Genomic DNA, 26,718 nt, shown 5'->3' with positions numbered 1-26,718 from the left:
TAAAATAAAAACTGTCAGATGTAACAATGGCTTCTTCCTAACTACAACAATATAGTAGCGGTTATAACTGTAGGATGTAGAAACAAGAATTAATATATATATGCTGTGGTTAAATTAAAATGGTTTCAGTAGTAACTGACAAAACAAATGTTCAGTCTCTTACTGCACAGCTAAACTGCATGTACTGCATCATTTCAGAGTATGCACATGTTAAACCTGTACACTTATCACACGTCTAGCATCTGAGTTGACTCTTTAATTGCAACAATCAAAAACCTGGAGGGGAAAAGGTCAAATTGCTTTAAAACTAGCCATATCGCAGCTTTAAGTCATAACATCCCAGCCTTACACAGCATCACTCTGTGTATGTAGCTCCAGCAAAGGAAATATTAATAGCAAGCATAGCTACAAATTGCCAGGAAGCACCAAGGGAGAGGAAATGTTAGCATTGATGCATTTTCATGCTTCTTTTAGTTTAGAAAGCTTTTTAAGATCAGTAAATCACAGATAAAAAAAATTGCATTCCATTACAGCAAGCTATCCAGCTAGGCTTCCCACTGCATCTTCAGTGTCAATCGATCTGGAAATGCACAAATCAAGCCCTGTGTTGTTTTTCTCATCAAATGCAAATGGAACAGCAGATTTACAGCATAGGAAACTTGAGATGACTGGTCTCAAATTGGCCAGCTATTTACCATACTGAAATTTATATTTGTTAAGGTCTTTTCAGGACGACATTACCCTGCTATCAGCTGTCCTTCAAAATGCACTTCACACATCTTAATCAACATTTTTAAAATGGTCAACTTTGACACTTGAGTGATGGTTAACATTACTTTCAGCCCTTCTTTCCATAGTCTGAAAATTTAATCTTCTGGAATAAAATGCAGCAGATGTGAGGAATAATAACTAGTATTGACTAGCAATGCAATCATGTATGTCAGATCAGAATACTGTCCTATTGAATGCAGTGAGACTTACTCCCAAGTAAGTGTGCATAGGGACGTGGGTGGCGCTGTGGGTTAAAGCCTCAGCGCCTAGGACTTGCCGATCGAAAGGTCGGCGGTTCGAATCCCCGCGGCGGGGTGCGCTCCCGTCGTTCGGTCCCAGCGCCTGCCAACCTAGCAGTTCGAAAGCACCCCCGGGTGCAAGTAGATAAATAGGGACCGCTTACCAGCGGGAAGGTAAACAGCGTTCCGTGTGCTGCGCTGGCTCGCCAGATGCAGCTTGTCATGCTGGCCACGTGACCCGGAAGTGTCTGCGGACAGCGCTGGCTCCCGGCCTATAGAGTGAGATGAGCGCACAACCCTAGAGTCTGGCAAGACTGGCCCGTACGGGCAGGGGTACCTTTACCTTTACCTTTAAGTGTGCATAAGATTGCAATCTTAAGGTACTTTCTGCTAATGACTCTGATCCACTTTTGTTTTGTATTTTGTTTTTGTTGGATTGATAGTAACAAGAAAAGCTTGAGCAGATACAATACATTTTCTTTTGCCTGCAACAGAGTCTCTCCCAGTCCTTGGTTAGGACCAAAACTTTTTGTACCATTCACCTTACCTAAAGGGGGTGGCACCCCCCCCAAAGACCACATACATATTTGCACACAAAAAAATATGCTAATTTATATGCTTATATGGAAATATAGAACTAATCACTATAATTCAAATTAAAAACAATACATTCTCATCATAGTGAGGTCTGTGACCGTGTGATTTTTCTTACAAAGTATATTTAGTCTGACCCTTACACTAGGCTGACTATTAGCATTTCAAAATATCCCAGTGAGAAAACAGTCCTTTCCTTTGCTACCATGTTAATTTACTAAAGAGGAGTTACCAGCATTTACCTGTAGGGAATTTTTAATGGAGTGTAAAACAGAGAGCACAACATAAAATCTTTACACTTAGAAGCACTCTTTTATATCTGTACAACAGATGACACCTCCAGCCTAGTTGCCTAATCCTGCATTCTGTGCAACAAATTGCTAACTCCTTTCAAGTGTTCTGTTGACACTGACAATGAGATACCACATTTAAGCTATGCGGAAGGAAAAAAAATAAGAATTTTCCATTCTTCTGTGTTCTCCACAACACCTTCCATAATGGATGAACCTCTTCTTCTATTTTTTAAAACAGTAGCAGCTTCAGCTATGTTGGGAGATCTAAGTATAACTAAGGGTTCCTTCAGACAACCTGTTTATTGAGCATTCACCCTGATTTGCTTGCACAAACCTTGCATTGTGGTTAGATTGTGTCCACTGTTTATTGAGCATTCATTTTGATTTGCTTGTGGGGTTGTTATATGACAATGGGCATTGATTCTGATTTTCTTGTGGAGTGCTAATACATCTCCCCTGTAATAATGTGTTCACCCCAAACTTTTCAGTACATCCCTAACCACAAAAAAGTCTCTCTCTGTGTTGTTTTTTAAGAGGAAATGTTCTGGTAGGGTGACAGAGGATTTTAATCCACTTTAACTGAAGAAACCTAAATTTTCAGCAGGCACTTGAATCCCTTCCACAAAATAATGAGTCTGGAGGCACTCTAACATTTGACAATTGACACCAGCCCAAGCAAGTAGCTTGACTTTTCCGATTGCTCCCGTCATCTTTGACAGTGGGGGCCTCCTCCCCACCCTACATTTTGCAGATGAGATACTAAAGCCCTGCTAGCAATGAGCAGAAATATGCCTTTGCTGTGTTTGAACTCCTAGTAGAATCTAGCTATTGTTCTGACAGTTCTTTCACATTTCCTGCACAGCACAGCCTAAAATACCAGCATGTTTACATTGTTTTTCTTTGAGGGAGGGGGGACAGTCCCCCAGGCAACCGTCATAATTCTGAGGATCACTGGCTTCTTCTCTCTCCATTTCACACCTCCTACCCCCTCAAGGCCTGGCATCAAAATGCACAGTTCTAACCCCTTCCGAATGAGGGGAAGAGACCATTTCCTCTGAGCCAGCATTTGTCCGGCTCTACTTAATTGTCTGCGGCCGCCTTACTACATGCCTTCTTCTCTCACACCATGATAACGAATATACTTCTGTCTCCACCATCCAGAGGTCATTCATCCCTGGGAGCAGAAAGGGTGAACAATCAGACCAACAGAATCCCCTGATAGGGATTGCTGTCCTGACTCCAGTGCTTAGCGTGCAGGGGCAGTTGTCCCAGGCACAAAATTGTTAGGGGTGCAAAAACACCTGGTGCTGCCTCGGTACAGCTGCGCACTTCCCTCTCTGGGCTCCATTGAAAACGGCTTCTCCATGCAAACCAGAAAGTGACCTCTTCAGACAACAGAACAACTCTTCTTTTCTTATCTCCTGTGATCTCCTGAGTGGCATGGACACCATTAGGCAGTTGAATGTGCATGCGTACTCCACCCATTTCCCTCCCTCCCTCCCTCTGCGTGGCCCTGGGTTCTGGCAACCCACGCTACGCCAATGCCTGACTCCCACCCAACACACAAGGGCAGAGGTTCTTACTTGTATGTAAAACAGAGCTCTCTAGTCATGCAAGTAATGGTACGGGCTCAGCAGCAGTTATAACAGCAGAAGTCAAGTGTTCAGGAGCCAAGCAAGAAGTTCAGGACTCAGTGGAAGCCACACACAAGGAAGGCAACTGATCTATAAATATATGTTAAGGTATATTAACGGTTGAGCTTTTGTGTGCAGCCCTATGTGTAAAACTTTGCATCTTTCTGCTGCAGGGAATGATGAAATGGAAGAAAGACTTCTGCAAAATAAACCAATTGCGGTGGAATGGAAAACGCCACTTGAAAGTGTGAACGAATGTCAGAATGGACTGAGATATATCCGTCCAACTTACCCACTGAGAAAGCAAGCAGCCCCATACTCCTACTTACACAGAAAGAATGGGAATGAAAAGCTGCCACAAACAGCCAATTCTTAAAGCATTTGTGCATGGGCTTTTGTACAAGACATTTCTACACCATCTGGGTGAGTTTTAGGTATTTTGGAATCTATGGAAACTATTAAAACTCACCCAAATGGGTGGATCAAGCGGGAACAGTGCCAGTAGATACGGTCCTGCTTCCCCTTCTGTGTTTTCACTCTGTTCATAGAGTGAACAGGACTGTAGGAGTTCCACAGCTAGAACAACGTGAATTCTGGAGACGTATATTGTCTTAGGAAATCAGTAGCACAGCTGGATGATAAAGCCCAAGACTTAGGGCTATAAACACCAATGTTTCATGTCTGTTCAATAGCTTGGCTATTCACATGAATTCCACACCAGACATACAGATACACACCCAACATATACGTTATCAGTCCCTTATTGTAATTTGTATAAAAGCTTACATGCTACTGAGACACATATGAGATGCATAGAAAACAAACGTTACTCTAAGGCAGTAAATCCCCCCCTCAGAGCTATTTACTTTCAAAGCTCAAGGCCATATAGATAATTGTAAGCCAAGCCATGTGACACCTAAGTTTCTGAATGCTACATTTCCCCCCAAGAATAACATTTTTTTCTCTTTTCATTACTTAGGTAGTTGGTGTCCAGATAGAGGAGGCTTGGATACAACGCCAATACTTATGCTTATTATTTACATGACACATTTTAATTGGTTGTTTTGTCGTAAGAGTGAAAACATTTATCTTCTTTAGGATCTGTTAATGAACATGACACAGTCACTGTTGGAGAATTGATTTGGAGCTGGGCTTATTCATCACTCCTGGATAAAGATACCTTAGTATTGACTGTCGGTTCAGCCTTCTTTGTCAGCTGGAGGCTTTGAGGGCTATCAACACCGAAAAGCTCTCTGGCTTTATGCCTTAAGCACAAGCCTGTTTTCCTCCCCTCACATTAGAAAGCTTTTATAAAGTAACATTATTTTACAAACACAATTGGTCACTTCCCCAGGAACTGCAATCCGGACCGAACACAAAGAATTCATGAACATTTCAGACTCTGTTTGTGGGGAGGAATCTGTAAGATACCACACTGAGCTATTATGCCAGAGATATCCAATGCTTTCATTAGATTTGACTTCCTGAGTGGAATACGAAAATCTCTCCTTCATTTCTATCACAACCAATTAATGATGAGGCTGTTTAGAAGAAAGGAGGCCATCTGCCCAAGTCTTGTTCCAACATGCCTGCCTACAGGACACATGTTCCTTGTCTGCCTCAGAATTACTGCAATGTCAGATCTGGTTATACCACCAAAATGCTCCTTCCATCTCTGTACTGCAAAGGCACAGAGGAAAGGTAAGTTCCACCATGATCAAGGGGGCTTACTCTCTATTAGTAAGTATATTTAGGATTGCAGCATAAAGTAAGAAGAGCTGCGATCTCATGCGCACTCACCTGGAATTAAAACCCATTGAACTCAATGGACTTACTTCAGAGTAAACACACAAAGGTGTGTGCCTTTATTTAGGTAATGCTATCAAATGGATGGATAGTGAAAATACACATCCATTGCACAGCTATCCATTATACATCTAACAGCCTGATTTGAAAAGGGACAGGTTCTCCGTCAGGTGTCAGAGGGAGAAGAAGGCTATGTAGAGCCTGGATAGAACTGGCTGGGTCTACTTTGGAGCCTGTGAAGTATATGGTGGGTTGCAGTGGACCCAGGAATCTGGAAGGTAAAGGGAGGAGCTAGAAACAGAAATATTTTAGAGATATGTAGTCAGGCAGAATCTGATATGAGGAACATATCAGCAGCATAACAGTTATTGCAGCTACTCTACCACATTTCAGGAAATTCAAGTTCCTTGTGATTTTCCCTGACACCCCGCCCCCTTTTTCTTGAAAACCAGGGCTTCTATTCCAATGCTAGAACCTTTCTTTAGTTTTCCTCAAAGCCTGGAGATCTATTTCATGTAGCCACAAATGTGTCACTATTATTTATTCATGAGTGACAAGGGGGATGAATTTGGATGGTGCTCGATTTAGCTCTTTTAATCTCAGGACTTCTTGCTTTACATTGTGCACTGATTACAGATGGGTAGCCGTGTTGGTCTGCCATAGTCAAAACAAAAAAAATTCCTTGCAGTAGCACCTTAAAGACCAACTAAGTTAGTTCTTGGTATGAGCTTTTCGTGTGCATGGGTATCTGAAGAAGTGTGCATGCACACGAAAGCTCATACCAAGAACTAACTTAGTTGGTCTTTAAGGTGCTACTGCAAGGAATTGTGCACTGAGTTATGGTTATCGGAGTGCAAAATATATGCAACCTGTATCAGTTGAAAATGGCACAAGGCCATTTCAATCATCAGTTTTCTCAGCAAAATTGATGGAAGCAGGGACCCAATCCTTTCCTTGCCAACGTTTCTGTGCATTTTTTTTCTGGGGAAAGCAGCAATTTAAACTCTTGAGCATTATTCTCAGCTGATCCAAGGGAAATGAATTTTTATTCTTTTCAGCTTTGAAAATAGAGATTTCCTGGAAGTCTAAAAGTTCACATGATTGTTTCTTTCTGTTGCGCTCTCTGGTTACACACCAGCTATGAAAAGGGAAAAGCACTCAAACTGTACACAGCCAGAATATATGGTGCCAGCTTAATAAAGTCTTTTCAAACAGTACATCATGTTTAGCTGTGCCATAAAGGTTTTATTGGTACACGCCTGTCCTTACAAATGATGGGCCCATAATTCATTAAAGCAGAACATTCCAATAGTGCCAATAAATCTTTATATAACACTTCATAGATGCTTATTGAACATACATCAAGTAATGGCACAAAGGGTATTGATGGGAAGAGTTTTAGATGTGCCTTGATTAATTATGCCCTTTACCCCAGAGGTCTTTTAAAGGGTAGTTCACTATTTGAGATCATCAGCCTGTGACGCAAGACAGCATTTCTGCATATAATTTACCGTAAAAAAATTAGTATCCACCAGGCGAAGTCCCGGCAGACTGGAGGAGGGCAAATGTTGTCCCTATTTTCAAAAAGGGGAAAAGAGAGGACCCAAATAATTACCGCCCAGTCAGTCTGACATCAATACCAGGGAAGATTCTGGAGCAGATCATTAAGCAAACAGTCTGTGAGCACCTAGAAAGGAATGCTGTGATCACCAATAGTCAGCATGGATTTCTGAAAAATAAGTCATGTCAGACTAACCTGATCTCGTTTTTTGACAGAATTACAAGCCTGGTAGATGAAGGGAACGCAGTGGATGTAGTCTACCTTGATTTCAGCAAGGCATTTGACAAGGTGCCCCATGATATTCTTGTAAAGAAGCTGGTAAAATGCGGTCTTGACTATGCTACCACTCAGTGGATTTGTAACTGGCTGACTGACCGAACCCAAAGGGTGCTCATCAATGGTTCCTCTTCATCCTGGAGAAGAGTGACTAGTGGGGTGCCACAGGGTTCTGTCTTGGGCCTGGTCTTATTCAACATCTTTATCAACGACTTGGATGATGGACTCAAGGGCATCCTGATCAAATTTGCAGATGACACCAAACTGGGAGGGGTGGCTAACACCCCAGAGGACAGGATCACACTTCAAAACGACCTTGACAGATTAGAGAACTGGGCCAAAACAAACAAGATGAATTTTAACAGGGAGAAATGTAAAGTATTGCACTTGGGCAAAAAAAATGAGAGGCACAAATACAAGATGGGTGACACCTGGCTTGAGAGCAGTACATGTGAAAAGGATCTAGGAGTCTTGGTTGACCACAAACTTGACATGAGCCAACAGTGTGACGCGGCAGCTAAAAAGCCAATGCAATTCTGGGCCTCATCAATAGGAGTATAGCATCTAGATCAAGGGAAGTAATAGTGCCACTGTATTCTGCTCTGGTCAGACCTCACCTGGAGTACTGTGTCCAGTTCTGGGCACCACAGTTCAAGAAGGACACTGACAAACTGGAACGTGTCCAGAGGAGGGCAACCAAAATGGTCAAAGGCCTGGAAACGATGCCTTATGAGGAACGGCTAAGGGAGCTGGGCATGTTTAGCCTGGAGAAGAGGAGGTTAAGGGGTGATATGATAGCCATGTTCAAATATATAAAAGGATGTCACATAGAGGAGGGAGAAAGGCTGTTTTCTGCTGCTCCAGAGAAGCGGACACGGAGCAATGGATCCAAACTACAAGAAAGAAGATTCCACCTAAACATTAGGAAGAACTTCCTGACAGTAAGAGCTGTTCGACAGTGGAATTTGCTGCCAAGGAGTGTGGTGGAGTCTCCTTCTTTGGAGGTCTTTAAGCAGAGGCTTGACAACCATATGTCAGGAGTGCTCTGATGGTGTTTCTTGCTTGGCAGGGGGTTGGACTCGATGGCCCTTGTGGTCTCTTCCAACTCTATGATTCTATGATTCTATGAGTTTCAGTTGCCTGTTATAGGAAATTTTGTTGGCATGTGGGTATCTCACCATTCAACAGGTGAGATTGGCTGGGATGCCAAACTTGTAAATATCTATTTTATTTAAGGTATTTATACTGTAGTTTTCAATCATGTCTTCAAGTCAGTTTCTGGGAAGGGAAGATGGGATCCAGTAAAAAATCAAATCAAATCAAATCAAATCAAATCAAATCAAATCAAATAAGCTATTCAAAATAGAACAAATGAACCAAGAAATAGAAGATTTAGTACAGGTCTAGCTGCTGCAGAGTAAGCAAGTAAAAGTTTACATAGACAAATTCTGTATTAATTAATAGCTATCAACGGATGAAGAGAATAAAACTGATTTGACCTGGCACCTAAAAGAGCAGACTAGATGTCAGGTGAATGTCTCTGTCGAAAGTCTTCAGTCAGGGTACCATCACCGAAAAGGCCTATTCAACTCCCATCAGCACAATGATTTCTGCTTACACAACATCATACCCTCCAACATTTCTCCAATGAAAATGGAGAGATCCTCATGCTGATGGAACAGGAGACTTAGTGCTATGTTGGGTGGACAGGTTCCTATGGGAAGGTGATCATAGAATCATAGAGTTGGAAGGGACCCCCAAGGTAATCTAATTCAACTCCCTCCAATGCAGGAATCCTGCCCACAGCCATTCCTGGGTGGGCTTGAACCACCAACCTTCTGGTTAACAGACACACTGACCCCTTGTGCCACTGGGACTCCTCTTTCAGTGCTCTCCATCTCAGGGCATGTAGGGCTCTGTAGATGAAGGCCAGAATGTTGAATTTTGCCCAGAAACAAATTAGGAGGCATTGTAGATTTTCAAAAGTAATGAAACATGTTCTTTCCTGAATATCACAGTTAGCATTCATATTTGCCTTAGAACTGAGACAAGGGCCTAGCACTTTAGCTTTCCCAATGGCATTTGGGAAATTATCTTTTTAAGGAGGCTTTCCTGAAAGAGTGCCTCAGCCATTTTACAGTGGTACCTCTAATTATGAGGTCCGTTCTTAACTTGAAACTGTTCTTAACTAGAGGTGTGCTTTCGCTAATGGGGCCTCTTGCTGCCGCTGCGCCACTGGCACACAATTTCCGTTCTCATCCTGGGGCAAAGTTCTCAACCTGAGGTAACTTTTCCAGGTTAGCGGAGTTTGTAACCTGAAGCGTTTGTAACCTGAGGCGTTTTGTAACTCAAAGTACCACTGTATATGGTATTACTGTAGTGAATTTTGTGATCTGATGCTTTTTAAAATCTGTTTTTAATTGCTATGTATACTTCATTTTACTATGTTGTTGATCATTCACGTTGTAGACTGCTTTGGAAATATATACCGGGAAGCAGCTTACAAATCCTTAAATTAATAAATACATTATCCTAATTATGCCTAGATGGTTGGATAGTGTTCTCAAAGCTACCAGCATGAGTTTGACCAAACTGCGGGAGGCAGTGGAAGACAGGAGTGCCTGGCGTGCTCTGGTCCATGGGGTCACGGAGAGTCGGACATTACTAAATGACTAAACAACAACAACAACAAATTATGCCTAAGATGTACTTTCTGTATACTTGTCCTAGCTTCATTTACTATCTTTTATTGAATAGGACTTATATACCACTTAGGACGCGGGTGGCGCTGTGGGTAAAAGCCTCAGCGCCTAGGGCTTGCCGATCAAAAGGTCGGCGGTTCGAATCCCCGCGGCGGGGTGCGCTCCCGCTGCTCGGTCCCAGCGCCTGCCAACCTAGCAGTTCGAAAGCACCCCCGGGTGCAAGTAGATAAATAGGGACCGCTTACTAGCGGGAAGGTAAACGGCGTTTCCGTGTGTGGCTCTGGCTCGCCAGAGCAGTGATGTCACGCTGGCCACGTGACCCGGAAGTGTCTGCGGACAGCGCTGGCCCCCGGCCTCTTGAGTGAGATGGGCGCACAACCCTAGAGTCTGTCAAGACTGGCCCGTACGGGCAGGGGTACCTTTACCTTTACCTTTACCACTTAATCATGACTGACCTTTGAGTGGATGACATAGAATACAAAAAAGATAACAACCAAGACCCAGCGGCAGAGCAAGCTGATTGGGTACCTGAGGTGGCGCGTGTGCCCTGCATCCAGGGGCGGGACCAGCTGCCCACGGGGGCGGGGCCAGCTGGGGCAGGACGGTCTGTGGGGTCTCGGAGGAGTCTGCCACTCAGCCACCCTACAGCTGAAGAGAAGGTGGCAGGTGGATCGTTTGGGTAGCGTGGAGCCTGCAGGCGCCCAAGCCACCACAACACTCCGAGGAGAGACACGTGGCTTGGGGGTGCTGCAGGCCCTGTGGTGAGTGCCACCCGGCATTTTGTCACCCCCCCTCAGTGGTGACACCCGGGGCAGCCCGCCTCCACTGTACCCCCCTTCCTCCACCCCTGCAACCAAGACCTTTTCCAAAGGAAGGTTTGGGATCAGACAAAAAGGAGAACATTCTAGATGTAAGGCAACCCTAACACTTTCCCCTTGCAAACCATTTGAAAGTGTCATATTTTTAGCCACACATTTTCTTTCGCTCAGCAGAAAACCAGTGTTCCTCCCACAAAAGACAGCACCCCCAGCTAAATCGCTGGCATCAGAAGCAAAGAGACCTGAATCTGGGGTGATGGGAAATGGCAAAAGAGATGGGTCTTAAAGGTTTCTAAGCTTCCCATTCTGCTAAAGCTGGCTGTGATCCTCCCTTTCTTCCTTGACTTTAAAAGCACACGGCTGAGCAATTTACAGGATTCACCAAAGCTCACCTCTTGCTTCCTTATGAAGACTCCTTGAATGAACGTTTTACAAAAAAAAGAAAGGAAGGATAACCCAAATAGTTTTGTTTGTCTATTTCCCCCCCACCCAAACGGCTGCTTTCTGTAAGCTGGTGTTCATAATGTATCTTTCCTATGCAACCGGAAGCAGCTTCTCACATTATATTTGTTTATATGTGAAAAAAGTAATTTCGTCACATCATGATGAGCTGCAAATGGGGCACAGTATTCAGGTGCAGGAAATCTGAACTACATTTCAGAAAACTGCAGAAAGTCAGATGCGCATGCAGTGGCAAACACATTATCTTGTCTCATAATATGTGAATGGTGCTGAAAGCCATTTTGCAATAACAACGAAGTGTGATTCCCCCCCCCCCCGCACTTCTTGTGTAACATGAGAAATCATGGGCGTCTTGGGTAGAACTACATGATTCTCTCTTGCAGTGGTGATACACAAGCCTCTGCTTCCTACGTTATGCAGGAAAGACAGAAATGGAGGGAAAGTGGTTTGTGCGTCCCCTTGTGCATTGCTCAGCTGAAGAGGCCCTTTGGATCAGAACTCGTGCACTTTTCTGGAATACAAAACTGTCTGTGAACATGAAAAAGTCATTTGCAGTTTCATGTAGTAAACAGGCGTTTTGTTAGAAAAGCTGTTCCTGCCAGGAAAACATCAGTTTCTGTGTGCTGTTGGCTGCAAAAAAATTACAGCACTCCATTTTATACAATGTTTGCTTACAAGCAGGGCTGTGAAAACTGCTGTTTGCCCATCAAAATGAGCCATTTTAGCTGCTGAAAATTAGGTGCACACAGTGCATGAGTGCAAGGAGGGGACAGCACACACACCCCCGGCTTCTTCTCTGCCCCATGGTTCTTTCCTACTGCCCCCCTTCACTCTGTGCACACAATTTCTTTTTTCGGTGATGGCTAGGACAGGAAGAGTATGTGCTTCCACTCTGAAATACCTGTGCTGATCTTCAAACTACCTTTAACCCAGCTTACCAGAGGCTTCTTAAGGCCCATGCTTAAGATAATAGAACTTGAATTGATTTTTTTTTAGAACCTGCTTTAGCTTGGTGTTAATCAGGGTGTTTTAAAAAAGCACCAAAGGGTGAATTTTCTTACTCTGTGCATGTAGACATATTTTCCTAAGAAGTGCAGCAACTGGGCCACCTGCTTGGAGGAAGCCCCAAATGCTTGATTGCCCCCCATTGAAGAGCTGCACAATTCACAGTATTCTTCTCTGTGTTGCAGAAAATCAAAGCAAATGGTGCTCCTGAGGGTTGAAGGTCATTTTTAAGCATTTAATTTATGAGTGCAACAGCCGGAGCTGGAAATGCTGTAGTTTTGGCCTGACTAGGACCACGAAGATCATGGCCACTGGTCCCATCACCTCCTGGCAAATAGAAGGGGAAGAAATGGAGGCAGTGAGAGATTTTACTTTCTTGGGCTCCATGATCACTGCAGATGGTGACAGCAGCCACAAAATTAAAAGACGCCTGCTTCTTGGGAGAAAAGCAATGACAGGCCTAGACAGCATCTTGAGAAGTAGAGACGTCACCTTGCTAACAAAGGTCCGTATAGTTAAAGCCATAGTTTTCCCAGTAGTGATGTATGGAAGTGAGAGCTGGACCATAAAGAAGGCTGATTGCCGAAGAATTGATGCTTTTGAATTATGGTGCTGGAGAAGACTCTTGAGAGTCCCATGGACTGCAAGAAGATCAAATGCATCCATTTTTAAGGAAATCAGCCCTGAGTGCTCACTGGAAGGACAGATCGTGAAGCTGAGGCTCCAGTACTTTGGCCACCTCATGAGAAGAGAAGACTCCCTGGAGAAGACACTGATGCTGGGAAAGATGGAGGGCACAAGGAGAAGGGGGCGACAGAGGACGAGATGGTTGGATAGTGTTTTCGAGGTTACCAGCATGAGTTTGACCAAACTGCGGGAAGTAGTGGAGTGCTCTGGTCCATGGGGTCACGAAGAGTCGGACACAACTAAACGACTAAACAACAACAACAAGGACCACATCTCACAATCTGAGCACCACGGGTAAACTTTTGATTACTGCCTCTGCAAGATGGCTGCTTGCAGTCATGTGGATACAGAAAAGGCAATGCAAGCCAGTCCACAAAGGAGAGCCAGTTCACTCAGACAGCTCACCACGTATGAACTTGGCAGTCCTATCACAAGAACCGTTCCTAACTAAAAGCAACTGAATGATCCAGTACAGATTTGAAAACAATGGCAACTATATTCTGAAGCTTATGCAACTATCCACTTAGCACACAGCCTATAGTATTTGGTAACAATCGTGCATTCACTTTTATCTTATATATTATAGCAAGGGCTCAGGACTAGCTGGGGGGAAATGGTAGTTACAGTTTGATTCGACGGTAGCATAATATTTAATGAGTGATGGCCATACACTTTGATTTTCAGTGCCAAGCTGCAGGAAAGGATATAATGCACCAAATGATTTTACTAGAATTACCTTCCAAAGGCATACATACATGCACAGACTTCTTAAACAAGATGGAGTGTGGCTTGCATTTTCACTATGTCAAGAAGCCCAGGGGGTGAAATTACAATGCATTTCACTAGCCTGGGTGTGTTTTCAGTTTCTGCTCTTTCACAATTGCTGACTGTGAAGAACTGTAGCAATGGCAAATCATGGCAGTTGGAACGTAAGTCATATTATATATTTGATAGCAGCACATGCAGAGGGTAGGAAAGACTGAGCTGTAAACTCAAGCCCTATTCAGGTATTCTGCTCAGGTGCAACACCGATAATGTGAGCGGGGAAATATGAATGAGTGCAGGGTTCAAAATCAGACAGGGTGTGTCAACAGGTAGGAGGAAGCTCCACATTTCAGAACTGTGTCTTCCTTGAGATGGAGGGTGGTGGTGGGGGTAGCAACTGAGGTGGGGGGAGCAGAGCTTAGCTCCCTTCATTCTCTCTCTCTCTCTCTCTCTCTCTCTCTCTCTCTCTCTCTCTCCCCGTGTGTGGAGATTTTATAACTGAGCAGAATACCCCAAAGGGAGTTCCAGGCAATCTCTTAAAACCAAAACAACCATCAAGTATTTTCAACAGAAAATATGCAGATGGACCTTTCAATTGCCATCTTTTATGCATGCATGCATGAAAAACCCCTTCCCCAAAAAAACACTCTGTGAAAAATACCAATGAAATGCACCATGTTTTGCAGGATGAAGAACTTACAAAATTCATTTCAAATTTCTTACTTTAGGTACATGAAATATACTCGTAGTTCAGTGTTGATTTCATGCTCTTTATTTCAGCTCATGGTAAACAGTGAGTGAGTGCTTTCCCCTAAAACCTCTGGCTATATATACAGTGGTACCTCGGGTTACAGATGCTTCAGGTTACAGATGCTTCAGGTTACAGACTCTGCTAACCCAGAAATAGTACCTCAGGTTAAGAACTTTGCTTCAAGGTGAGAACAGAAATCGTGCTCCAGCGGCGTGGCAGCAGTGGGAGGTGCCATTAGCTAAAGTGGTGCTTCAGGTTAAGAACAGTTTCAGGTTAAGAACGGACCTCCAGAACGAATTAAGTTCTTAACCTGAGGTACCACTGTACATTATTTACACAATGAGTCCCGTGTGATTGGCTGATCGAACACCCCTCCTGGAGCCTGATTGGACTGTTCCTGCAGGCCAATCAGGTTGCTGATTCATTTCCTCCTGGTGCCTGATTGGGCTGCTCCTGCAGGCCAATCAGGTTGCTGATTCACTTCTTCCTGGAGCTGGATTTGGTGGCTCCTGCAGACCAATCAGGTTGCTGCCTTCTAGGATCCTACCTGCCTATTGTTCTAGGATCCAAGTTCAGTACATAACAGTTCAGATCACAAAAAAGAGGATATGCATCACCAAAAGAAAAAAATGGAACAAAAGAGGGTGCAGGCCTCAAAAAGGACATTTTTCAACCACCCAAAAGCACCCAAGGAACACAAAGATGTGTCAAAGCAGCCTAAGTAGAGGAGGGAGTGGCGTGGTAAGGGGTGTGGTCTATGGAAAGTCCTAAGGGCCAAATATAGAGATCTGGGTGAACCACATTTGTCCTGTGGTTCCAAACCCCAGTTTATCACATTATTTACATGCTGCCCTGGTTCTGTCTGGCATAATGGGAGTGTGGCGGGAGGGGGAGCCCAGGCTCTCTTTCTTTAACACTGGAGTACTTCAATAAAATGATGTTTACCACTGAGTCAGTTTTAACTAGAATATTGTAGTTGACTGAAGTCCCAATCTGTTCTTTTGCTGAGGGGGCTCCTGGGATTGCTAATGGGACATGGAACACTTCACTTTTGGTACACTGACTAAAATGCAGTGCAGTTTAGTAGAAAGTGAATGTCATTACTGCCTGCTTATAGCTGTGTGGTGGCCTAGATTAAATGAGTTTGGAAGTGCGGACATATTGAAGCCATGTGGCCATGACATACACAATAACAAACTCTTAAACCATTATTGGCATTCTCACCAGAGAACTAAGAGACTAAACATCTCTGGAGAATGAACAGTCTTTTCATAGGGACCTGCCAAATGCCTGTTTTCCAGGTTCACACACAAACAAGGTATTTTGAATTTGCATGCTAGTTCCTGCATCTGAATATTAACCCCACTGGAATGTTAAAAGGACTTTTGAAAGCAAAAATCAAAACCACATGTATTTCAGGATCTGAAAATAGTATAACCATAAATTAATCTAAATGCATACAGTGGTGCCTCGCAAGACGAAATTAATTCGTTCCGCAAGTCTCTTCGTCTTGCGAGTTTTTCGTCTTGCGATGCACGGTTTCCCATAGGAATGCATTGAAAATCAATTAATGCGTTCCTAGGGAAACCGCCTTCAGACCAGGTCCGGGGACAGTCTGTCCCCCGACCTCTTCTGAAGGCTGGGGGGGCCGAAAGTCTTTGCCCCCCCCCCGCCTGCATTCAAAAGCCCTCCGGGACGCGCTGCGTTTCTCCGCTCTCCCGGGAAGGCAGGCAGGGGGGAGCAAAGACTTTTGCCCCCCGCTGGCCTTCAGAAGAGGTCCAGGACCTCTTCTGAAGGCCGGCGGGGGGCGAAAGTCTTTGCTCCCCCCTGCCTTTAAAAGCTGTCCGCCCAGGCTTCGCGGACCTCTCCGCAAGCAGCGGCAGCGCTGCCGCTGCTTGCGGAGAGTTGCCGGCATGCCGAAGCCTGGGCGCGCCGAGATCAGCGCGCCCAGGCTTCGCGGACCTCTCCGCAAAAAGCGGCAGCGCTGCCGCTGCTTGCGGAGAGATGCCGGCATGCTGAAGCCTGGGCGCGCCGAGATCAGCGCGCCCAGGCTTCGCGGACCTCTCCGCAAAAAGCGGCAGCGCTGCCGCTGCTTGCGGAGAGATGCCGGCATCCTGAAGCCTGGGCGCGCCGAGATCAGCGCGCCCAGGCTTCGCGGACCTCTCCGCAAAAAGCGGCAGCGCTGCCGCTGCTTGCGGAGAGATGCCGGCATGCTGAAGCCTGGGCGCGCCGAGATCAGCGCGCCCAGGCTTCGCGGACCTCTCCGCAAAAAGCGGCAGCGCTGCCGCTGCTTGCGGAGAGATGCCGGCATCCTGAAGCCTGGGCGCGCCGAGATCAGCGCGCCCAGGCTTCGCGGCCCCGCCCCCGGCATCGGGACATGGTCCCGATGGCGGGCGGCGGGGGGAGGCGTTCCCGCCCGTCCACCGGCATCGGGGCATGGTCCTGATGGCGGGCGGCGGGGGGAGGCGTTCCCGCCCGTCCACCGGCATCGGGGCATGGTCCTGATGGCGGGCGGGGGGAGGCGTTCCCGCCCCACCGCCCGGCATCGGGGCATGGTCCGGGGCTTTTAAGTTGCCCCGGAACAGCGGAGAAGTCCCCCGCTGTCCCGGGGCTTTTTAAAATGCTGGCGGGCGACAGCGGAGGCTTCGCTCCCGCCCGCCAGCATTTTAAGATCGCCCCGACAGCGGAGAAGTCCCCCGCTGTCCCGGGGCTTTTTAAAATGCTGGCGGGCGACAGCGGAGGCTTCGCTCCCGCCCGCCAGCATTTTAAGATCGCCCCGACAGCGGAGAAGTCCCCCGCTGTCCCGGGGCTTTTTAAAATGCTGGCGGGCGACAGCGGAGGCTTCGCTCCCGCCCGCCAGCATTTTAAGATCGCCCCGACAGCGGAGAAGTCCCCCGCTGTCCCGGGGCTTTTTAAAATGCTGGCGGGCGACAGCAGAGGCTTCGCTCCCGCCCGCCAGCATTTTAAGATCGCCCCGACAGCGGAGAAGTCCCCCGCTGTCCCGGGGCTTTTTAAAATGCTGGCGGGCGACAGCGGAGGCGCTTCCCCGCTGTCCCGGAGATTTCCCTATGGGCTTTCGTCTTGCGAAGCAAGCCCATAGGGAACTTCGTCTTGCGAAGCGCCTCCAAAACGGAAAACCCTTTCGTCTAGCGGGTTTTCCGTCTTGCGAGGCGTTCGTCTTGCGGGGTACCACTGTATTTGCAAAAGTGTGCAATGCAGTCAAGACTGGTATCTTTTCTTCTCCTGCTCTGGCCAGACTATGAGGGCCCACTTGCACTATACATTTAAAACAGTATCATCCCACTTTAAGCAATCATAGCTTCCTTCAAAGGATCCTGGTAACTGTGGTTTGTTACAGGTGCTGAGAGTTGTTAGTGTTGGGATACTACCATGGAGACAGAGCCATCAGGCAGGCCCCAGTCATCTCCGGACGATCACCGGTCTCCCGTGGAACAGCATCAGTCAATTAGCGACACGAGCCTCAGAGACATTCCAAGACTCGTGCACACCCTTTCTGCAGAGTCTCCACAACAAAAGACACTGACAGGAGAGCATATTTACACAAAGGATCAGCACAAAGGAAAAACATGACTGCTTGCCTCCGTGTCCAGGAAAACAGCCAGAACAAAAGCTATATACAAAACGGAAGTTCCCAGCGAGAAGCTGGAAGTCAACAGGCATGTGATACACAACAATCATGCCTGACCATTTAAGGTGGAACGGAAATATCCTAACAGTTAGGTGACCCCTATTTCCATCACAGAGCTTCAGTTCCCAAAGATCCTGGGAAGAGGGACTGATTATTAAACCACTCTGAGAATTATAGTTCTGTGAGTGGTTAACTGACCCAAATGATTTTAAATAAATTTCTCCCTGCCTTTAATAAAATAACTGTTTAAATGTCTTCCTTTAATAAAAGCTTATTTGTTTTGGTTTAACTTTGTCTGCAGTCTTGTTTTTCACCCTACGCCTGAATTATCGCACTACCTTCTACCTTCCAGTGTTGGCGGGTTCAGCAAGTTCCAGGCTGCATACACACCCTACATTTAAAACACATTTAAAGGTTCACGGGAACCATAGTCTGCCTCTCACAGAGCTACAATCCCAAGCACCATTAAACTACAGTTCCCAGAATAATTTGGAAAGATCATGTGCTTTAAATGTAAGCAACGTACAGATAGGGTTTGTTATAACACACACATCTCTCGTGGTGTATGCAACATCTTGTGCTAACACAGCACTCCAAAACAAAAGCACTTATTTTCAAGAGTCATGTTGGAACACCACACATGCAGATGAGCACATCTATATGTACCATTGTGTATAATTGGATGAAGGGTAACAGTCCACTATGTTGCACTGTTGTGTGTTTAAAGCCACCCTAAATTCCACTCTAAGTTTTCCTAAGTGCTGAATTTATAACTAATTTTTAAAAATGCTCACAAAAGACATGTAGGCAATAGAAAGCAAACAACATCCAGCTTACCAGAGTTGCAAGAATATAGTGGTAGCCTATCCCATTTTTTCCAAGCTTGATGATCTGTGGTGGTGAAACACAAAACATTTTATTTAGCAGTATAATTTACTGGTAAAACAAGGAGACTTTCACAATGTCTCTCCTGCTTCTGAAATTATTTTAGTTCAGTTGTACTATAAATGAGAATATTTGCATCAGGACTACTGAGAAGCTACTTAAAAAAACACAAACCCATTCCCATATTCAAGCCAGAAGAAACTGTCTGTAATGACACATGGGGTTACAGTTGCTACGTGATCGGAATAAGCAAGGAAGAAGTTGCAAAATGAGTACAGTTACTATATCCCCAAAGTAGGGTGCAAACGCATAATACATTATCCTCATGCATCGCAAATGTTTTAGAAAATTATGCTGCTCTCTATCTCACAAGCAAAGGGCGATGATGATCACCGCTACTGACAGGAGCAGTTTGCTGTCATGTCTTCCAGGGCTGGCTTGTGTATTAGACAATGGTAGAGCAAACAAAAGGCTGAGGGAGTTTGCCTTTTGCTTTCACAGCTTTTGCCGTAATGTCTCAAATGGGACTTGCAGACTTCACCTGGACTGGCCTCCATGAACTCCTGGGGTTATCGGGGGCCCACAGACCATCTCACAGATGGGGGAAGAGGTGGAATGCTTACTTCTCGTATGACAGCAGAAGCAGGTGAAAAAAGAAGCACAAGCTATGTCTTTGTGAGGGCAGAAGGACAATATAAAAACTGCCTTGAGGTTTCAACAGCAACCAGCTAAGTGTATCAACCTGGCAAACAGGGTGTGGCCACCCCATATTATTTTTCAGATATTCAGAGGTAGGATGTCTCTGCACATGGAGGTTTCATTTTTCTGTCATGGTTAACATGTCTGACTTCTGTAGCAGTGTGTCATGGTTTAAATAGGAGGTAGGAAACTTTCAGCCCTCATTTCTGTGAGGGGCAAGAGGAAACAGGGTGGCAGAGAAATAGAAAGAAGGTAGCAGAAATAGATGAAAAGAGTGACCCTGCCCATTTTGGGCTCTGACCTCACCCACTGGCTCTGGCCCAGCATGTAAGCTCCCATCCCCACAACAGATTATTCCTGAGAAAGTGCCACTCTCAGCCACCACACTCTTCAATATTTTCGGGGGTGACTTCTATGATAGTTCTGGGATGATATTTTATTTTTTCTGAGCCTCCATCAGTGACTTCCCCAGCAGAACTAAAGGACTGGCTGAACGGCCTAAGGGCAGAGGTCTTCACCCATAGGCACTAAAAGGCAGAAAGGTACTGAATTGAGTATCCCTGGGTGCAATTAATGCTCAAGGCCTTTCTGGTCAGTACCTACAGTCTGCAAGAAGAGCCTATTGCAGGTCTGTAAATGGGATGGAAACCCTCACCATTATGCCATGTTCCAGGGTTACGGGGTTTATAAACATTCTCAGGTTCCCGCTCATCTTAAAGGTTATATTCCGGTTAAATGGGCACAGCAGCATTTAACCGTGGACAATCTGTACCATGTCTGGAGAGCAAAGGTGGCCCCAAGGGCACACAGATCTAGCCTGTGCAACATTATAAGTTTATATATGGCATTCCTCTCTAACAAATGTGTAGTGTTGTCTGTGAATTTCTCTCCCCAGCACCATGACCTTTGCAGGGCTGAATGCAGACAGTTTTACTGTTCTTTGTCACTATAAATGCTGAATGGCTCATAATGCTGTCGGGTTCCTTTGCCAGTAATAGATATCTTTCCATTGCCTTTGCGGAACTGAAGAGACTCTTTCTAAAGGGCAAAGTTAGTTGCACTCTTCCTCATCTGCTTTTATTGACATTGTTTTTTCCACCCACTTTCTCCCCATCCCCTACCAGCACAGTATATGCTTGGGCTGAGCTCTTATCGAATTTGCATGAACCAAAACACTGGCAATGCTACCTATTGGGAAATGGAGAGGAGAGCGGCAGGACAGCAACCCTGAGCTATTTCTGTCCATTTCTCCCCACCCACTCCTGCATCTTTATGAGCTTTTTTAGCTACAGACAAGAATAGGTACAATACAAATTAAATTCTGGGACCTTTCAATTTCTTTTTAATAGAGCACGTGACCACAGAATGAAAAAGTGTGGATGGGTTTTCAATTAAACATCAATGCCCAGGTGGGATCTGTAGGAATACTCAACAATGTCATAAAGATCCCTGGCATTACAATTATCACCAAATGGATTAGTGGTTATTGGACACTTGTTCATATGTTAACTGGCTCACCTGCCTTAGCCTTTTGCAGAAATGCTCTTGAGTATACATTAAAAGCTGTCTGAGTCCTATGCTAATAACCCAGCACCTCAATTAGTGTTATCAGAGCAGACATTTGTTAGCACTTCTGGATACAAATAAGTAAGGCTCCACCACCTTTCACACCAGGCAGATCTCCTGGGTGGGATAATTAAATAATGACTGCAGCAAATGAGTCTGGAACGTCTGCAGATCAGCATGATCTTTCACAAAAGGCTCATTTCAGTTGCATGGATTTCTCCTGAACCCAGGAAGTGGCTTAAGCATCATGATATTTTAGGGTACAATTGCCAGGCAGGAAAAGAAAAGGACTGCCTTATGAGCCATCAGTGCAGATTGGAAATAATAGAACAAAATGAATATGGAAAGCGAGGCAGTTGTTTTAAAATTATGTCGTCTGTTTCTCACTGTTTGCAGATGTATGTACAAAAATAAACCCAGAAAATGGCTATTTCATAATATATATTTTATATAGAAAGAATGTGAATAGAGCTCCCACATACAGGCCCACTTGCTTCAGTGTGTATACAATTACTATCCCCCCGCCCTTTAATATTTATATGCTGGGTATGAATTCAACTGCCTAGTTCCCTCTCAAGATTGTGGCACTGCAATAAAAAACCCCCCCTGAGAAACCTTTTTCTTCCATGGATCTCTTAAAAGACACTAACATATATCCAAACAATTAATATATGTTTGGGCTAAAACTATATGTTTCTGTTAGCCTTTATGGTCAAATAACATGTTGTGCCTCCTGATGCGATTTCCTTTTTCCTTCTGCGTGAGAAAGCTTGGATTGTGGCCTGTTACCTAAAGGGCTGGCTTGTGTGTGTCTTTATTTATTGAAAGAGATAGGAAACAGGTTTAAGTTACACATGTTGTCAATCATCTCTGGCAGTCCACCAAATGCAAATCAAACGAAATGCGATGAAAAATGAATTTTTAAAGGACTTCTATCTACCACTGTGTCTTAAAATGTAAGAACCAGATGCAGATGCAGGAAAGTTAAACCTACAAGCCTGGAACATGTTGTGAATTTCACCATTCAATGTTTATTTTGTAGTCCAAAGATAAAAGTTTTTTCACCCAGAGAAGGAAACCTGAGTCAAATCCTACTGACTTCCCTTCTGTTATTATGTTTCAGTTGTAAAGTGTATACTGAAGAATTGTGGATCTGTGTTTACTACTATTTATTAAATTTCTGGCATCACTGCTGAATATCTCTGGAATGAAAGCATAGCTCCTCGGCAGCATAAATCACAGTTCAGGTTTCAGGCATAAGGCAACAGGTGACTACAAATAAACAGATGGGATGAGCCCAGGGGAACAGTGAGATTAATCTGATAAACACTCTAATCCCAGAATTACAGCACAGCAGCTGTTTTGTCATAGGCAATTTTTCATGCACCAGCGCAAACAAGCTACCTGTATATGGATTTGCAAAAGGCATCCATTTATCTCTGCAGCTATTTCTGCCTTCCCATATACTGGTATGGCCTACTGGGGCCACTTTGTGTGAATACAATTGTGGTGTTTTTATAATTCATATCTGTTGTGTCACATGCAAAATTGACTTAATTGTGACTCATTTACACATTTGGTTGTTTATATTTTACATAGATATGTAGGGCTTGCCGATCGAAAGGTCGGCGGTTCGAATCCCCGCGGCGGGGTGCGCTCCCGCTGCTCGGTCCCAGCGCCTGCCAACCTAGCAGTTCAAAAGCACCTTCGGGTGCAAGTAGATAAATAGGGACCGCTTTCTAGCGGGAAGGTAAACAGCGTTTCCGTGTGCGGCTCTGGCTTGCCAGAGCAGCGATGTCATGCTGGCCACGTGACCCGGAAGTGTCTCCGGACAGCACTGGCCCCCGGCCTCTAGAGTGAGATGGGCGCACAACCCTAGAGTCTGTCAAGACTGGCCCGTACGGGCAGGGGTACCTTTACTTTATCTTACATAGAACAGAAGATGATAGTTTCAAACCTGTTGTCTGTTCAGAGCACTGAACCACAACAGTGAAGAAGGACTTTTCATATCAGAAGTGAAAAATCATTTTCATATTCATGGCATCACTGGTGAGGTGTGTCTGTCTCCATCATTGTGGATTTGCACGAGGAACTTACAAACATTCCTGTTTACCCACACATTTGATGGTTAAAAGACATCCATCCTGATAGCCCTGAGATCTCTGGTTGAAATTATATTTTTAACTGTTTTTTAAAATAAATAATGTGTTTGCCTCTCTGGCCTCCTTTGGCAGGAAGGGAGGAATATAAATTGAAATAATGAATGAAGAAATAAATAATCTTGGGAACGTTGAAGGCAATATAGAAGAAATAAGGTGATAGATTCAGGGGTCCACTGAGATATCTCCAGAATAATATTATGGTATGACTGAGAACTAGATGGGAGACCAGGAAGTGTAGGGCTATTATTATTATTATTAATCAGATGGCACATTATTCTGTCTTCCTGTTTCCCTACCTGTTAATTTCTCCCTTTTTATGTAATCTTTCACACAACATAAAAGTGACTTCTGGAAATTTAGTGGACTCTAGCAGAATTTAAGGTTGCAAAATGTATTGGAGTAAATAGAACTTAATTATTAAGATATCCCTTTTTTTAAAAAGCCATCTTATGGAGAGACTCTATCATGTCAAATGTTGCAGTCCTAAAGAGGTCCCCCAAATGGCTTAGAATAAAAGTATTAGCAAATCAACAAAGAAAATCCCATACAAATATCTACTTATTAAATTCCTTCAAACAAATTTTATTGACTCAGGAAAACATTCAGAGCCTGCTAGTCTGCAGTAGGGGAAAAAACATATAAAGTGTCTTAAAAGGGTAACATGTTTATTCTGACATAAATGTTTGTGGATTAAAACCCACTTCCCTGTAATAAATATGGTAGCCTTTTGGGTGCCATAAGACTCCTTGTTGTTTTTTCCTGTCTCAGCAGCACTTAATATTGGAACTCACCTTGCCCAAGATAGCGTTGAGCCGCTCTGATTCACAGTCCACCACCACCACCCGCTCCTTCTTCTTCTCCAGGTTCTGGAAGAGTGACTTGTACTCTTCTTCTGTTGTTGTCATTATATTGACAGCTGTCACCTGCCAGTTTTTTTCTGCAGCTGTATCCAACACTTTCTGAAGTACTGACAAACCTGAGATGGGATGAGGTGAGGGGGGGGGGGGGGGAGAAGAAATAAATCATTCCCCCCCCAAAAAAAATAAATCATATGCCACCTTTTAAGGCAGAACATTTTCAAGGTGACTTATATCAAAACCACCATGCACAGTATATCAAATCTATGAATCCCACAGTTAGTTCTTCTAAATGGCTTTCCTTGTACAACTGTCAGTAATATTGTGACCATTGTAAATGATTTATTTGGAAGTATAGCCTACCACTACAGTCGTACCTTGATTCTGGGATGCCTTGGCACTTGTACGTTTTGGCTCCTGACAGCCACAAACCCAGAAATGAGTTTGCAAATATTTTTTGGAAGCCGAACATCCGACGCGGCTTAAGTGGCTTCCGACTGAGTGCAGGAAGCTCCTGCAGTCAATCGGAAGCTGTGCCTTGGTTTTCAAATGTTTTTGAAAGTTGGACGGACTTCCGGAACAAATTACATTTGAGAACCAAGGTTTGACTGTATATCTATCAGCTTCAGGGCAATTTAATATGCAACATTTACATATACAGAGTGATTGAAGTTTCAAACATTTATGTGAGAAGTCGCCAGCTGAGGAGTGTACAGGTTCCGTTCTTCCCCACTGCAGGGTTGTGGCCATGGGCAAGGCTCAATACATGAAAGGAACTGACCTTAAATTCTAAAGACAGATGGACTCTTTAGCATACCACACCCACAAACCAACACTAAAGAATGCAGAGAATTTTACTTAACTGATAAAGTGAGTCAAGTTAACTCCTTTAATATAGGAACAGAATTGTGAGTGGTTCTGTAAGCATAGTATATTCAGTTGGGAGCTGCCCAGAGTGGTATAAATAATTATTATTATTATTATTATTATTATTATTATTATTATTATTATTATTATTATCATCTGTTAAAGTGTCGCCTCCCTGTGGTGAGAACCCCTCAAGTTTTCCTTCTGAGGGAATTACAGGCCTTAAAAAAAAAGCCCCACTTATATACTGAAGGGAAAGCAATGACTCATGTCACATACTTTTCAGCAAACCTGTAAGATAGGCTAGTATTGTTGTTCCCATACTGCAGGTTTGGAGAGGACTGATGCTGAAGCCATTTCATGGTGACTTGCCTAACACAGGCTAGTAAAGATGCTTAGTGAGCTGCCAATATTCTGCTCCCAGAGATGGGCTTCCCCACCCAACTGCCACCAGTGGTTCTTGCCCTGATGGGATGGGAGAAGATGCTGAAATGGGCTTTTAAAAAGGTATTTTATTATTTGCCCCATTTGTATTTTTTATTTTATTGTATAATTGTCACTGGTGCTCACTGTTTTAATAATGTTATGTATAACGCTTTGTGAAGTGAAAATTGGTTAAAAAAGCAGCTGCTGCTGCTTGTGTGAGTGTTGGGAAGACTGCTCCCTCCTCTGCCATCTCCATCCGGCCTAGGGGGCAGGACCTGCACTCACTGCCAGGGCCTCCATCAAGGCCTCCAGGACACGGCTGCTGTTGCTGTTTGCGTGAGTGTTGGGAGGACCGCTCCCTTTTCTGCCAACTCCATCTGGCCTAGGGGGCGGGGCCTGCACTCACCGTCACAGCATAAGAGGCCTGAGAGAGGCCTCCGGGACACGGCTGCTGCTGCTTGTGTGAGTGTTGGGAAGACTGCTCCCTCCTCTGCCATCTCCATCCGGCCTAGGGGGCAGGACCTGCACTCACTGCCAGGGCCTCCATCAAGGCCTCCAGGACACGGCTGCTGTTGCTGTTTGCGTGAGTGTTGGGAGGACCGCTCCCTTTTCTGCCAACTCCATCTGGCCTAGGGGGCGGGGCCTGCACTCACCGTCACAGCATAAGAGGCCTGAGAGAGGCCTCCGGGACACGGCTGCTGCTGCTTGTGTGAGTGTTGGGAAGACTGCTCCCTCCTCTGCCATCTCCATCCGGCCTAGGGGGCAGGACCTGCACTCACTGCCAGGGCCTCCATCAAGGCCTCCAGGACACGGCTGCTGTTGCTGTTTGCGTGAGTGTTGGGAGGACCGCTCCCTTTTCTGCCAACTCCATCTGGCCTAGGGGGCGGGGCCTGCACTCACCGTCACAGCATAAGAGGCCTGAGAGAGGCCTCCGGGACACGGCTGCTGCTGCTTGTGTGAGTGTTGGGAAGACTGCTCCCTCCTCTGCCATCTCCATCCGGCCTAGGGGGCAGGACCTGCACTCACTGCCAGGGCCTCCATCAAGGCCTCCAGGACACGGCTGCTGTTGCTGTTTGCGTGAGTGTTGGGAGGACCGCTCCCTCTTCTGCCAACTCCATCTGGCCTAGGGGGCGGGGCCTGCACTCACCGTCACAGCATAAGAGGCCTGAGAGAGGCCTCCGGGACACGGCTGCTGTTGCTACTTGTGTGAGTGTTGGGAAGACTGCTCCCTCCTCTGCCAACT

At 45.1% G+C, this 26,718-nt stretch overlaps 1 protein-coding gene across 5 annotated transcripts in view; it reads right to left on the bottom strand.

Moving 5' to 3' along the window:
• The window catches only part of GRIA1 (glutamate ionotropic receptor AMPA type subunit 1), a 207,645-nt gene that overhangs the window by 66,499 nt on the left and 114,428 nt on the right, over positions 1-26,718 (bottom strand). For all 5 annotated transcript variants that reach the window (XM_028718323.2, XM_028718322.2, XM_028718325.2 and 2 more), the window contains exons 4-5: positions 24,117-24,301; positions 18,851-18,904 (exon numbers count right to left, since the gene is read on the bottom strand). In XM_028718323.2, the coding sequence (XP_028574156.1) occupies positions 18,851-18,904; positions 24,117-24,301 (239 nt within the window). The remainder of the gene's footprint in view (positions 1-18,850; positions 18,905-24,116; positions 24,302-26,718) is intronic.

Source organism: Podarcis muralis, chromosome 2 (assembly GCF_964188315.1).
Source record: "Podarcis muralis chromosome 2, rPodMur119.hap1.1, whole genome shotgun sequence".
In the NCBI taxonomy this organism is placed as follows: Eukaryota; Metazoa; Chordata; class Lepidosauria; order Squamata; family Lacertidae; genus Podarcis; species Podarcis muralis.
This window is presented reverse-complemented; position numbering and strand designations above follow the sequence as displayed.